Source organism: Nuphar pumila, chromosome 12, assembly GCF_984573655.1.
Source record: "Nuphar pumila chromosome 12, dmNupPumi1.hap1.1, whole genome shotgun sequence".
NCBI lineage: Eukaryota > Viridiplantae > Streptophyta > Magnoliopsida > Nymphaeales > Nymphaeaceae > Nuphar > Nuphar pumila.
In genome coordinates, this window is record NC_143260.1 from 66021939 (window position 1) to 66038663 (window position 16725).

General features: G+C 38.8%; 1 protein-coding gene across 1 annotated transcript in view; it reads right to left on the reverse strand.

Annotated features, from left to right (window-relative positions):
* Positions 1-16725, reverse strand: part of LOC149821002 (Peptidyl-tRNA hydrolase II (PTH2) family protein) — a 67791-nt gene that overhangs the window by 7157 nt on the left and 43909 nt on the right. Inside the window, exons 6-7 of the mRNA XM_089982244.1 lie at positions 15678-15747; positions 15527-15553 (exon numbers count right to left, since the gene is read on the reverse strand). Coding sequence (XP_089838370.1) covers positions 15527-15553; positions 15678-15747 — 97 coding nt within the window. The remainder of the gene's footprint in view (positions 1-15526; positions 15554-15677; positions 15748-16725) is intronic.

Genomic DNA, 16725 nt, shown 5'->3' on the forward strand with positions numbered 1-16725 from the left:
CATTAGAGGATCCGGCATGGCAATAGGGCACTCAAGTAATGAGTGAAAACTGATTAAAAATCAAGTGCAACTATTGTCAAAATGCTTTTCGGGTGGTATCTCTCGGTTGAAGCATTATTTAGGCGGGACACATCTTAATGTTGCAGCATGCACGTCAAGGAAATTGCCAGATGTCATGAAATGACAATGCCAACAATTACTTGATGGTCTTAGAGAAAAAAGACAACAAAGATAAATGAATGAGGCATAAATGGGATATACAGAGTCCTAAGAAGATGTGTATGACGAAAATGAGTTCTCTAATTCTGATCCTACGGCCCTTAGCAAAGGATCAGAAGTACGAAATTCTGTAGTGAAGGAAAAAAGTGTACCTGGTGCTAGTAGTAGTGTCGCTACGGGCACAAAAAGAAGATAAGAGAGTTCTTCAAGAGGAGATAGAGTTAGAAGCTTTATTAGAAGCTTTTTTGCTCCTAGGACTGCCCCTGAGACGCAACCCGACATTCGTACTGCTATGACTCATCAACATTTAGTCGAGCAAGCGAATGTCGCAGTTAGAACATGGTTCTATGGTGTTTGCATTCCTTTCAATGCAGCAAATTCCTTTCATTCTCAGGTCATGGCAGATGTGATAACCAATATCGATCCTAGATATAAAATGTCTTCATATCATGCTCTGAGAGGAAAAGTTTAGATACTAATATGAAAAAAGTGAATGAATATTATGATAAGATGAGGCAGTATTGAGAGAAACTAGGTGTAGCATCATGACAAATGGGTAGACAGACAGAAAGTCAAAGACCTTGATAAATTTTCTTGTTTATTTCCTCAAAGAAATTATGTTTTTTAAGTCAATTGATCTGTCTGATACGCCCAAAACAACAAATGTATTGCTCAGAGTTTTTTATCAGGTTATGAAAGAGGTTCAACCTCAAAATATTATGTAATTTATTATTGATAATGCAATAAATTATAGGGTTATAAGTAAAGAATTGGTAGAAAAATTTATGTCATCTTTTGGACCCCGTGTGTTGCCCATTGCATAGACCTCATGCTTAAGGACATCGGCAACATTGATGAGATAAAGCAAACACTTTAATGCTACCAAGAAATTACTAAATTTATTTACAATCATGCATGGGTTTTGAGCCTAATGTGAAAGTACACTGGTGGTTCTGAGTTGATTCGTATTACAGTTACTAGATTTGCTACGAATTTTTTGACAGTGCAAAGTCTAGTAAAGAATAAAGTTGCACTAAAAAAAATATTTTCATCATATAAGTGAAATGCATATCCCCATGCAAAAAAAGAAAGCCCAGAGAAATTATAGATATTGTATTTATAAGTGAATTCTGGGATTCATGCGTGAAATTGTTGAAAAGAACTATACTCTTAGTGAAGCTGTTTCGATTGATTGACAGTGAAGACATACCATCTATGTGTTATCTCTATGAGACCATGGATAGGGCAAAAGAGGTCATTAGAGATAATTTGAAGGGAAAAAAATTGTACTTCATACTACAGCATATTATTTAAATCCTGCATTTAAATACTCCCCTACATTTAATGTAATACTCGTAAAAAAATGCAATGGGTAGTTTTATTCATATTGGACCCGGGATCTGTTGCCCGGATCCAAAAAGGGAATATACCTATATATGAGTGTTAAAAATATATATAATAACAATATTTAATAAAGAAAGAAATAAAATTTTTTGGGGTTTGATTCACAGTTGGACCCATTTGGATCCAACCTGTGGATCCACCTTTATAACATGATCGGATCCACATTTAAAATCGAACCCGGATCCACGTTAGGCTGGATCCAACGCTATAAAGACGACCCGGATCCACGTTAGAGTGGATCCGGCATTGCGGGTCACGGTTCGGACCCAGACCCGGGCTTTGTTTTATAAAACACCCGAAAACAAGAATCGTGCCTAGGGCACGATTCTTGCAAGTTCGAAAGGGGAGGGGGAGGTTACAGCAAGCGTAACTGACTCCACCTTTCGCGGAGGAAGGCCTTCGTTCGATAAAGGGGAAGGGAGAGGGTCTTGCCCTCTTTCTCTCACGCTCTCTCATCTCTCTCTCGTCTCCCTCTGCGCAAGCCATCGACGATGCCCTGCAGTCGCTGGAGCCTCGACGCCGTGGTCGACCATCGCGGTTGGCCCTCCTCAGGCTATCTCGCTGCAGCAACCTCCTCTCGCCGCAACAGGTAGGATCTTGTACCTTTTCCTGTAGGTCTTGAATGAAGTCGGTGTGCGATTAGGGTTTGTCAAAGAAAGGGAACCGAGGGTTCGATTGATTCTTGGTTGCCGGAAAACCCAAGTTCGTGGGTTGGGGTTTTCGGTAGCCATGACATCCGAGCAAAGGGATACACTGAGGGAGTTCTTGGTTGATCGGTCTTGAGTCGAACATGCAGGGTAGAGTTCTGTAGATTATTTTGGGGGTTCCAGATTGCTATTAGAAAGGGGATTATGGAGTTCGGATTTTCTGATAATAGGATCTCTGTAATCTTTTTTTTGTTAAGTATTGAATGTGTTCAGGTACGATAGCTTCTTTTTTTTCCTGATATATGATTTGTGGTCTTTGAATCACTAATCCAAGTTTTGGGAAGAGGAAGAGGTAGGCTATAAGTTGCAGCAATGGGCTGTAGTTGCTAAAGATGAAGTAGGGACTAACTTCTCCCTCCAATTTGCTTCAAGTTTTTCATTGTCTTGAGTAGGCATATGATTCTCTCTCTTTTGTCTCGTTGTTCCTCTGAGCTAAATACTTTGGAAGCCTTGTTTTATAAAGAATTTGTGTGCCCCAACTCATTGATGATATAATTCTCATGGTGTTTTCTCTTTTGCTTGCTCTGGTCAATGGTCCCTACATGAATCATGCATTTGCAGTGGTAGAAAGATAAGAAAAATCTTTATGTCCATTCTTGTAGTGTTGTTGGTCCTTCATTACCAATTTTAGTTTTTTTCAATATTTATAGTCAGAATAGAGGTCCAAGGGGAGCTATGGCATTAACGACTTTGATATCGTTATGATGAGGTTGTTAAACTTTTTTTTTAAATGGCCGTTAGTCATTCAGTCCTAAGAAGATAATTCTTGTGATAATGCTGAAATATTCTTGTGTTTAAAAGTCATTTGATACTGTTTAGTTGAATAAATGAAATAGCTTCATTTACACTTTAGTTTATGCATTAAGATATTTGGGGAGTTTCACTAGGTGACTTCAAATCTTATTTCCTAAGAGTTTTGTGGATGATGTTCTCAGAACACAGAATTTTCTTCATTAAGCACAAGTGCACAGTTTCCATATTTATAGCTTCAAGGCTTAAATCGAGAATTACTTCTTGATGCATGTGAAAGCAATGGTTGTAGTGCATATACCTCCAGTGCTTTTAACAATTCCCTTTAAATCACAGAACTAAACAAAAGCCCCTGCCCAATTAAATACGGGGAGTCAACTGCAAACATAGGCCCATCTTTGAGACAAGCTTGGCTATATTGCATCCTCGTGGGCTGCAAGATAACTTGTGCACTGAGACTTTTCATGTAGCTATTCAATTGTCTATACTAGGATGTTGCTTGTATTTGGGGTCACATTTAGTTACATGTAGTAGCAAGGAGCAACACATATTTGGAAGATTCAACATTTGGACCGAGAATAGGCCTATGGCCTTTGTAATTGCAGAAGTTTATATCTACAACATCTTCTCATAATACTTGATGAACGCATATCTGCTGTTTATGTTACAACAAAATGTGCAATTTTAATATCGGCAAATCCAAGTTAAAGTAACAAGATAGAAGTACAATTTAAATCCGTTAGACCGGTTTAATATGACAAGATTAAAAACATAAAGTTGGACAAACATTTTGCTCGAGAAAAGATTGAAGGTGAGCTTTAGGCTAAAATTTTATTTAGAGATTATGCAAATGACAAATTGGTTTACTAAGATCCTTGAAGGGGTGGTGTTAGTTCTAATGTTGAAAATATTTTTGGTAATATCTAACAATGGGATCTTTTACATAATGGCTTTGATGTATGCTAAGGCATTTATGGAACTTTACTGAGAACCGGTTATACACAGTGAGATCAACCTAGAGGGGGCAGCCTATTACCTTTTCCTCTCTTGTTGTTGTCATCTAGCCTTCTCTCTTCTCTGATCTTTCGTATGAGAGGTCTTATTTTGATATAGGCGGATACATGATATGAATGTGTGCAGCCCTGAAATTTCAATTGCTAAATCTGGGTTATGTTCATGTGTGTGGATGTTAACACATGAAAAGGTTTCTTGTGCCTACATTGATGGGACATGTTTATTTATCGTGCATTTATGGATTTGTTTTGAATACATGTGCCTACTTGAAGTCGATGTGTGTTTAGCATGTAAAATCATGCATAAAGGTTCTCATGTACTTATGAATTATGGATGAATGCATGTGTGTTAAGTGATTTCATAAAAGTACTTGCACGTGGATGGTAAACACATGCATATGATTATGGTAACTCATGCACATTGTTAAATTGGTTTGAATGGATATGCATTTGGAGGCATGCTGACCTCATTGCATAAATTGCAAGTTATGATTTTTGCATTCGATGCATCGATGGTCTAAATGAATCATCACAGGCCTGAAGAGCCTTGAGCTTTGGTTCGCTCTTTCCTTAATTGTTTAAATGCATCACAAAAATCATATTTTATATTATTGTTCAATATTGCACTGTTCAATGTTGTTTTCACGGGCTGGAGTCTCGTGATGGTTCTCGTAGGGGTAGATGCGAGCTTTTGCCTTGTTTTTTCAGGTGGAACTGCAAAAACTCAATAATTGGCTCTTAATAAAAAGATAATGAATAAGAACAGTGTAATATACATTCTGGGATATCTCATCTGGAGTATGAGAATCTTAGATATTCGGTCTTGGGGAGACTGTGAGGATACAAAAACTCTGTGTTCTGTAATTTTGTCTCCTGAATCCGATATTGAGGTTCTTTCTTCTGGCCACGGTTTTAGGGAGAGTCCGCCACTTTACCTGGGAGTGGTGTGTTTTGACACAGTTGTTGTTTATGGTACCAAAGAAGTGGCACTTGTGGATATGGGGTGTCCCCGACATTAGATGTGGAGGTCTAATGTTCCGATGGATGGTGTTGTTTCCTGATATCGGTCGAGCGCTAAGTTGGAACTCAGTAATAAAATACAAATTGTGTGTTAAGCTACCCTGGGAACCTACTTGACCTCGGGGTTTGTACCCGTTTGGTGTATCCGCGGGCAACGGTAATTAAAAAGAGGAACTTAAATTATATGCATTTAATAGGGCATGCATATGGATAGAGAAACTTAAGAAAAGATAATAAGAGGATTCATGCATTTTCCTGCTATGCATTAGAACATGCATATGTTATCTATTTTCTTAATTGTTATATGTTTGGTGGATGCGTGATGTTTAACTTTTAATGTATGTTAAATGTCTTTTACTAAAATTGTGCATTATGGTATGGTTTAATGTTTCTTTATGCATAATGGATGTACTTTGTGGTATGAATGCGTACTTGAATTATGAATTGTCATAATTACATTTCTCTAAATAATTGTGTGGATTCATATTGTGGTTGTGGGATATATAAATCTTGTTATTGATGTTACCTGCCAGTTAACTTCTGATAAATTGTTGACTATCGCAGCATAAACCTTTGTTTATTTTTGGAATATACTGAACATCATACTTGACACCCATATCACATTCTGGGTTCATGATATACCGCATTAAAAGTTACAGATTTCCTACTTAGACAGTTGTAGTCTAATTCCTATAAATTTCAGGTGAAGAATTGGAGTTAGGAGTGGTTGCGGGATGAGGCTTCGATCGGGATTTTGGATTTATTGTTCCAAGGATAGTGTGAGGACTCTGATCTAAATTTTCATTGATATTGAAATGAAAAGAATGTTTTGGTCTTGCTCCATCTGTAATGTTCTGGAATGCTTAGCCCTATGGTATGACTGGTTTCCGCTGTATTGAAAAAAAAATCCCTCAAAATTTGGGTTAAGATTTCGGGGCGTTACATTTAAAATAGACAAGGAAGTTAACAAGAGACTTTTGGATTGCATCAAAAGGTTAAACCCTGAGTGTAGCATTCAAGATCAAATTCATAAGAAAATGAAAACTTATGATAATGTATTGTATGATATGGGGAGACCTCCAATAGTGCAAAAATGTGTCACGATGTATCCAAGTAATTTATTTTGTCTATTTCAATTTTAATTTCATATTGTTATTTAGTTATGATGTATTGTATGATTGTATCTGTTATTGTCTTACTGATTTCTCATTTTCTTGTTTTTTTAGACATGTACTAGGCCAGGTTTGGAAGTGATGTTTTACATTTGAAAGCTTTTGTCATTTACATTCTTAGCCAAACGTGTAGTGCAAGTGGATGCGAGAGAAATTGGAGTGTCTTTGAGCAAATCCAAAAAAAAGAAGAAATAGATTAGAGCACAAAAGGTTCAATGACCTCGCCTACGTTCGCTACAACTTACGACTGAGGTAGAGGTATATAAAATTATAAAATTATAAAATTTATTTGTCATTTTCATATGTTTATTTAAATTTTTTTATATCATTCAAAACCCAACTAATTTTAATTTTTTCATGTCATCTTTTAAGGCAAATCAAAAAGTTATCATCAAGAAGGCACAAAGAGCAATTTAATCTCATCAGTTTGGACCCCTTCCTTTTAAAGATTATCTTATGGCTTCTCTTTGTTTTGTAGATAGGTAAGATACAATAGGCATATCCCTGCCAGTACATCAAGAATGTTGTTACAATTCCATTAAATTTGGAAACCACCCAGATGTTTTATCTTTCCAGATGCTAGTCTCCCCCAGGGAACCCAAATGAGCTGCATTACAAGCAATCAAGTAACAAGAGTGAGAAACCCATTCACCTATAAATTTGGAAAAGGGTGATACCTTATTGACTGGATCCCGTTTTCCCTCTCCCTTCCAGTGAGCGATTCACAATTCCAACAATGTTTTGTCTGGAAGACAGAACGATTATTTGTTGATGATTTTAAAGTAGGTTCAAAAGATCAGCCCCAACAATGTCTCGTCTAGAAGACTAAACAATTATTTGTTGATGATTTTTGAAGTACGTCCAAAATATCAAATTATATATAAATTACATTAAATAATACATGTAGAAGATAAACCGAGCCCTAGATAGAGAGAGAAGAGAGAGAGAGACGGCTGCACAAGAAACACAAAACTCGTTATGTGATTAGGGCCTCTCTCTATGTTAAATAGAGAGAGGCTTAAAAGCATAATTACAATAAAGCCCCATTATAAAAGCAAAATTACAAATAGCATATTAATATAAAAGAACTTTACTTAAAACCACCTATTTTCAACACTCCCCCTCAAGCTGGAGCATAGATATCAATCATGCTCATCTTGTCACAACATTTTGAGAAATTTGGTCTAGCGAGAGGTTTTGTAAACATATCTGCAACTTGGTCTTCCGACTTTAGATATTTTGTAGTGATATGACCAGCTTGAACCATATCCCTTACATAGTGGCAATCAACCTCAATGTGCTTTGTTCTCTTATGAAATACAGGATTGTTCGCTATATATGTTGCAGCTTTGTTATCGCACATCATGGTCATGGGAGAGGACACCTTCACCTGAAGATCAAGAAGAACAGTACGAACCCACATCAATTCAGCAGTTGTTTGGGCCATAGCCCGATATTCTGATTCTGCACTCGACCTAGAAACCACATTTTGTTTCTTACTTCTCCAAGAGATCAAGTTGTCTCCCAGGAACATACAGAATCCTGTGGTAGATTTTCTATCCACTACAGATCCTGCATAGTCAGCATCAGAATAGGCCACTATCTCCAGAGTTCCACCTTTCCTGAACAATAACCCCTTTCCAGGAGAAGATTTTAGATATCTGAGAATCATAATATTTGCATTCTAGTGTACCTCAGTTGGTTTGTCCATAAACTGACTAACTTTACTTACTGCTAAAGCAATATCTGGCCTGGTCACAGTTACATACAATAGTTTCCCTACTAGAGAGCGATAGCTTTTGCTATCAACTAGTTTTGACCCTTCTTCAAACAACTGAACTTTATGGTCCATGGGAATATTTGTTGGTTTAGCTCCCAACATTCTTGTTTCCTTTAATAAGTCAAGAACATACTTCCGTTGAGACAAAACCATCCCTTCACGGCTCCTGGCAACTTCTATACCCAGAAAATACCTCAGTGAACCAAAGTCTTTTGTAACAAAGTGTTTTTGAAGATGAGCCTTTGTGGCATCAATAGCTTTCACATCATCTCCTGTAAGAATAATGTCATCCACATATACCACCATAACAACTATGCCAGAGCTAGTTTTCTTTATAAACAGTGTATGATCTACTGCTGACCTATTAAAGCCAAAACGTGACATCACTTCAAACAACTTTTGAAACCATGCACGAGGACTTTGTTTCAAGCCATAAATCGCCTTTTTCAGTCTACACACCTTCTGACACTCCCCCACAACCTCGAATCCTAGAGGTTGTTGCATGTAAACGGTCTCAGATACGTCCCCATATACAAATGCATTTTTTACATCTAATTGGTTCAAGCTTCAACCATGCTGAACAGCTACTGAGAGAACAAGACGAATGGTACCCATCCGTGCAACAGGAGAAAAAGTTTCAAAGAAATCAATACCATATGTCTGAGTATACCCTTTGGTTACTAATCGGGCCTTATACCTTTCAATTGATCCATCAGATTTGTACTTTATAGTATATACTCATTTACATCCAACAATGTCAGCATCTGTTGGGGAATCAACTAGATCCCATGTATGCTGAGATATTAAAGCATCCATTTCTTCTTACATAGCCAGCTTCCAGCGAGTATCAAGCTCTGCCTGCTGATAGTTCAGAGGAATAGTTTCAGCAGATAAAGCTGAAATAAAATATTTCATCTGATTTTCAATTCTGGCATCGGAGAAAAAATGAGATATGGGATATAAGGTACATTGTCGTGTCCCCTTGCGTAGAGCAATTGGCCTGTTATCACCATCATGAAGATCACTATTGTCAGTAGAACTTACCTCAGGGGAAGAAGAAGATGAAGGCACTTGCGGAGGTGGATCTCTACGCACATATACCAATGGAGGATTATGAAATCTGGAAGAGGATGAAGTTTGGTTCGGGAACGAGGGCACGGATTCCAAAGGAAAAGGAGGTATAGGTAATGGACAAGACTCAGCTGAATCAACTTGCAGCGGGGAACCAGTACTAGAGTAATAGGGAGTGGATTCCAAGAAAGAGACATCTGCACTGACATACTCTCGGCGAGAAGTAGGATCATAACATCGATATCCCTTTTGATTTTTGGGATAACCGATAAATATGCATTTTGTAGCTTGAGCAGCTAATTTATCACGATCAGGGCCAAGTTTGTGTACAAAGCAAACACAGCCAAATACTTTGGGCGAGAGGGAGAAGAGGGGGGTATTGGGTTTTAGGATATGAATTGGAATTTGATCACCCACAGAAGAGGAAGGCATGCGGTTGATCAGATAGCAAGCAGTTGTAATTGCATCTCCCCAGTATAACGTAGGAACATTAGATTGAATCATAATGGTCCTGGCAACATCAAGTAGGTGACGATGTTTTCGCTCAGCCACCCCATTTTGTTGAGATGAATAGGCACAAGTTTGGGGTTGGATGCCATTATCTTGGTAAAACTGTAACAGACTTTTTGATTTAAACTCGAGAGCATTATCAGTGCGAACAATCTTGACACTAGATTCAAACTGAGTTTTTATTTCAAGAATTAAAGATTTGATAATACTTGGAACGTCAGATCGTTCCTTTATTAAAAACACCCATGACAACTTAGAGAAATCAACAATAACTAAATAGTATCGACACTGAGTCCTAGTAGGAATCTTACTAGGACCCCATACATCTGCATGAAGAAGTTCAAAGACTTTATTACTAGACTGACTCTGACTCGAAGGAAACGAACTTCGATGATGCTTGTCCAGCTGACATGCTTCACACGGAAATGATGTAGTGGAAGGAATCTGAGGAAAGATTGAACGAAGCTTTGACAATGAAGGATGACCAAGACGACGATGCCACTGAACAGGACTGAATGAATGTTCCTCTGCAGCATGAACAGTACCCATTGGATGATGTAGGTAGTAAATTTCATTTTCTTCATAGCCTCCACCAATCTTCTTCCCCGTCAGCAAATCCTGAAAATGACAACCCATTGGATCAAATATTACTCTACAGTTTTGTTCTTTTATAAGGCAACTAACAGAGAGTAAACTTTGAGGAAATTTTGGAGCATGAAGAGCATTTTTCAACTGTAATGAGGAGGGTATAGAAATATTTCCCTGACCAACAACCGGGGAGGTGCTCCCATCGGCTAATGAGACTCCAAGTTGAGCCTTAATATCCTTTAGATCTGAAAAAACAAGTGAATTTCCACACAAATGTCTGGATGCACCAGAATCAATAATCCACTTATTGTGAGTCGGATGAAGAGGATTTCCAGTTGAATAGGCAACCCCAGCTACAGGAGAGGTGGAACTCAAAGGACGAAGAGCTATCAGCTCATCATATTCAGCACGACTGAGGGTGATACTACTGTCACTTGCAGAGATATTTTCATGTGCCTTTGTTGCCTCGAGAGTAGTAACATTTGCTTTAGGAGCATATGACTTTGATGAAGAGGAGGTTGGACAGTCATGATTATCCCAGCAACGATCTTCTAAATGTCCAGATTTTCCACAGAATGTACATTGAAGCTTTCCTCTGCCTCTCACACCTCGTCCGCGACCTCGTCCTCTGCTATTCTGAAGATTTCCACGCCCATAACCAGATGAGACAACTAAGGCAGATGACTGAGTCACAGGCTGAGACTGTGGAAGTGAGATCGCAAGTCTGCTCAGACGATTATATGCCTCAGCAAGAGTAGGTACATCCGACCCAGTCAACATTTGGACTTTTGCAACAGAGAATTCTGAAGATAAACCTATAAGAAACCGAGCAACCATAGTTTGTTCTTGATGATCCTTTTGTTTCGAACAACAGAGGGGTCTGTGAGCATTAAGTCTTTCAAACGCAGCTTTTACGGAGGCATAGTACTGGGCCAAGGTTTGATCTCCCTGTTGTAAATTATATATTTTATGTTCAACTTGTAGGATACGACTCACATTCGTCTCTTGTGAGTATGTATCTCGAAGATTGTCCCACATCTGTTTGGCCGTATTATAGTAAATTAAACCATCTGCAATATGGGGTTCGACACTATTCATAATCCATGACATAATTATGTCATTATCTTCATCCCAGGTAACATATTTTCCCACCTTTTCAGTGGGTTCGTCTTCCAACAAGATATGTTTTCTACGATGTCCAGATACCGACATCATAAATGTTCTGGACCACCTGGCATAGTTAGTGTCATTCAACCTTACAGACGAGCCGTACTAAAATGGATTGGCAAATGCCTTATATTTTCCAATATTTTCCAATTTTGAATCACATTTCGAAGTTTCAGCCATACTTCTGGTTCCAAAAAAAAAACTGAACAGACTCCAATCAAAACAAAAAAAAAAACCGTGTTACACTCACACACCAACTGATATTCCAAACAGCAGTTGTTCACACACGAACCAAAAAAAAACCCCACGACAGTATTGAGCAGCAGCCCATAAACAGAAAAAATCAGCACGTCAGTGAATCACGACCACATATCTTCTGCATACGCAGAACCTGTTTCATAACAAGGGCAGCTCCCCAGACATGTACAGCTCGACAATCAGTCATTTTTCAATCACGAGCAACACCACTACGAGTTGGATTGTTGTTTCTTAAAAAAAAACAGGAAGTCACGACATGAAAGCACGATAAAACCAACGCAGGGCCCAAAAATCAGGGTATCACGGCTGAAATAGAATCACTGATCTCTTTCAAACATTCACTGCAGATTAGAAAGCAAAGATAGTAACCCACAGAAACTAACGTGCTTCAGTGCAGACTGTACCCATTTCCACGATATCAGGATCTCACAAAAAAAACACCAACAGCAATCAAAAGACTGTACCCATTTCCACGATATCAAGATCACACGCAAACAAAACACCAACAGCAATCAAACAGGGCCCCAAACAGGTGCAGAATCACGGCAGGAGCTACCAACTCGGCAGTAGGTAGTCACGAGAATAACAAAAAACCGAGGAGTTACGAAACCCACAGCAAGCATCCACGACCAGAAGCATGCACAGATCTGTCATCAGATCTAAAAAAAATATTTAATCGCTGACCTGATTGGAGGAAAAAAAAATTCATTGGGTCGAAGTTTGATCACGATCAAGAAAACCTCCACGATCGACTGTGCTTTTAATCACACTCAATCACGCTCCCACGATCGGCTAGGCTTTGATACCATGTAGAAGATGAACCGAGCCCTAGATAGAGAGAGAAGAGAGAGAGAGAGAGAGACGGCTGCACAAGAAACACAGAACTCGTTATGTGATTAGGGCCTCTCTCTATATTAAATAGAGAGAGGCTTAAAAGCATAATTACAATAAAGCCCCATTATAAAAGCAAAATTACAAATAGCATATTAATATAAAAGAACTTTACTTAAAACCACCTATTTTCAATAATACATACACAGAATATTAATAACTGAAATACAGTGTATATAATATATATATAATAGTATATATAATATATATATATATATATATTATATACATTGTATTTCAGTTATTAATATTCTGTGTATGTAACAGGAAGAAGAAAAAAGAAAAAACAAGAAGAAAAGAAAAGAAAAAGGAGGAAAAAACAAGGAAAAAGGAAAGAAAAGCAGGAAGAAAAAGAAAAGAGAAGAAGAAAGAAAAAAGGGAAAAAAGAACAGGAAAAACAAACTCAGCAAGCAAGAGTGAGAGAGAGAGCGAGAAACAGGGAGAGAAGGAGAGAGAGAGAGAGAGGGATACCTTTTGTTCTTTTCATCTTCTTGCTGCAGAAAACTGAGAGGGAGAGAACGAAAGGGCGCGCGCGCGCGCGAGAGAGAGAGAGAGAGAGAGAGAGAAAAGGGGAAAGGGCACTGTCCTTCCCCTTTTTATGTCACCTTTTTGGAAAAAAGGTTGACCAAGTGATCAACCAAATTAAAAAAAAATAGTCACCAAAGGCTTTTCTGCTTAGGTGAGCTAGGCAACGCCTAAGCGGTAAAAGAAGGCCCCATCGCCCAAACCCAAAAACCCAAGCAATGAGGCTGTGTTGTAGGCACCGCCTTTGACAACTAAGATAATATGTTTTAAAAAAACTTAGTTATTTAAACACTTAATTGTTCATAAACTTGGTTATTTTGTTTTTGTTTATGTAATATGAAAGTATGAGTCTTATGGCATGTTCTTAATTGCAAGATATTTAATAATTTTCATTGTTCTTGTAAGATATGCATGCAATATTATCTATGATTTTATATTAGTTGATGTTTGATGATGTCTTATGCAGCTCATACAAACATAAATGTTTCATATGTGATTTTATGGTTGTATTTTGTGCAATTCATCATTGTTTATGTGATATGATTTTTTTAGAATTTTTGCCATTTTTTCTGATTTTTTTGGATTTTTTGAAAATTTTTGTTTAAAATTTAGTGATATTTTATGATATGATCTTAATTTGGGCCCGACTGACACAGGTAATGATACAATACTTACAACCTTGAGCTCAATAGTTTTGTGCCTTCAATAACACCAAATATTGACCATATATATATCATCACTAGAATATGAAAACTATCGTATATATACTCACTAGAATAATGAGAACTACATTGTGAACATCGATTTTCATGGTTATTTTGTTCTTCTCTTGAATCTAACCGTACGAATGTGATCTACATGCTTGGTTTTATAAGGACCATCTCTTGAATCAACCGATTATAATGCATAAACAAGATTTTTTTTAAGGCTTTAAAATCATCGGCTCATAATCTTCACATTTTTCATCAAAAATACACAATCCAAGAGTTGATTCCTAACAAATTTACTATGCCAAACATATCTACATGGTTGAATTTACAAAAAAAGTGTTGGAAACACCCATATTTCTAGTTCTCATATTCTAGTGACTCTCTATATATACATATACTACTAGTCCAGAACCCATGCAATGCACAGGAAAGAAAGCAAGAAAATATATTAATTGACTATTAAATCACAAGAAAATGCAATTGCAAATAAAACAAAAAGGGTTTATAGCTTACCAGCTAAATAGATAATATCTTCTATATCATGATCGCTATGCTTTCTTACCCTTTTTAGTCAGGGGCTATGCTTTCTTACCCTTTTTAGGCAGGGGCTCCCCCCTATAGATGATGCACATGAATTTAGAAAGTAGAGAGAGCCCTATTTAAATGGTGGTTTAGGAGCCTTTGTAGATAAATTTGATTAAATGATCTTAAAAAGCAAAGAAAACCCATTTTAAGTGGTGGTTTAGGGGCTTTTCATCTTCCCATGAGAACAGCTAAGAGAAATGATACATTGTTGCATGTATTCTTGAAAATCCAATGATTTAGGAGCATTTCATCTTCTTCAAGAAAATAACCAACGGAAATGATACATTCATTATGTTTTTAAAATGCTAACCATTTCCTAAATAAAAAGTGGTTCTAGTATGCATGAAAAACATGCAATATTTAATGGGCATTAAAATGAATGGAGAGCTAAAGTGAGAGAAAAGGGGGAGGGGTGGGAGGCAATAGAGAGACTTGTATTGGGGGGCTGCATTGGAATAAGGGTAGAAAGGTTGCAAGTGATAATGAGAGAGAGAGCCTGCATTGGAAAACGGTAAAGCAATAGCATGTGGTAATGTGTGTGTGTGTGTGAGAGAGAGACAGAAAAGGGGTGGGAATGCAAAGTATAGTTTCTAACAGAAATGGACCCACATGTGATTGACTGCGCTCGACAATACAGAAACCATGCCCAAGTGTTGCACCCGCACCTACATGGGTGCAACTCGGGTTTGATGCTCTTTTAGGAGTGTCCATGTTACATAGAGAATAACACTTAGAGATTATAATAATGTTCATCGGACAATATATGATAGAACATCCAATTGACGACATTATGTTTTAATTGATGCCAAATATAATGAAACAGAAAACAATCTTTAGCGACAAGCTCACACATCAACACCCAGTAACATAGCCTATTAAAACCTTGATGGAATGCAGTTGAAGCCAGCTCTTGAACAGATTGGAATAGATAAAACATCCCATTTATTTTTATTCTATGTGACTTGTCCACATTGTAGCCAATCTGTTCTTCAATCTAAGGATCAAACATATTTAAGAGGGGATGACCTTTACAAGTTTAGGATAAACTAATGGAAAATCTACATTTATAAATTCCAAAGAAGTAAAGCAGAAAAATTTGCAAAACCCCATTTCTAGTACTCAAAGGGAAAAAGAGAGATAAAAAAGGAAGACTTACCAAGTATAGCCATCACAGTTCTTGAATCTGTCATAAGAAATCGATACAACATTCATTAGCATGCATTTGTTAACAAATGTAGCTTGTGGAAAAGTAGCACACATAAAGCTAAACTGTAACAGCAAAGTAACAATGTCTGTCTAAAGCTTACTTGGTGCAATTTGTGTTCTCCCTGCATCAATTGTAATATGAGTTGGCAATTTTAAGGACTTTGCTCTTTCCTGTCACAAGTTGTAATCCACAAATATAATTAGTTATCAGTGTGTTAACAAAATTAATCACATCAAGTGAACCCCAACAAGCAACCAAGGCCCTAGGTTGCCGCGTGCACACACACACATGATCGCAAACACCATCACACACACACATGCACAAACACACATGCACAAGCACATGTGCACCTAAGTCACAGGGACTCGGCAAAGCAGGTGCCGCACCCGCGTCGATGCGACACGGGTGCGTGTGCGGCACCGGGTGCGGTCAACACGACCCTGGGTGCGGTCAACGCACCCGGGTCATTTTCGTCCACGTTTCGGACGTTAAAAAAAACCGATGAAGAGGAGAATTAGAGCAAAAAAAAATTTGCCCTAATCTCTCCTCTCCCACGCAGCTCAGCTCGAGCTCTCTCCTTCCGACGCCACCTCCTAGGCTCCTCCTCTCCCTTGTCGCAGGTATGTACCCTCTGGTTCCCTCTTGCTCTCTTCTTGTGTCGTCAGGGGAGGGGACGAGCCCCCCCTGCGCCCTCTCACTCTCTTGTTGGGTCGGCAGGGGAGGGGCCCCCCCCTCTCGCTCTCTTGTTGGGTCGGCAGAGGAGGGGCTGAGCCCCCCCTGCTCCCTCTGTTTTCAACAGGGGAGGGGTTGAGCCCCTCCCTGTTTTTGGTAGGGGAGGGGCTTGGCCCCTCCCCCCTCTCGCTCTCTTGTTGGGTCGGCAGGGGAGGGGCTGAGCCCCCCCTACTCCCTCTGTTTTCGGCAGGGGAGGGGTTGAGCCCCTCCCTATTTTCGACAGGGGAGGGGCCGAGCCCCCCAACCTGCTCCCTTTGATTTCAGGGGAGGGGCTGAGCCCCCCCTCTCACTCTCTTGTTGGGTTGGCAGGGGAAGGGTTGAGCCCCCCTGCTCCCTCTGCTTTCGGCAGGGGAGGGGCCGAGCCCCCCTCTCGCTCTCTTGTTGGGTCGGCATGAGAGGGGTTGAGCCCCCCCACC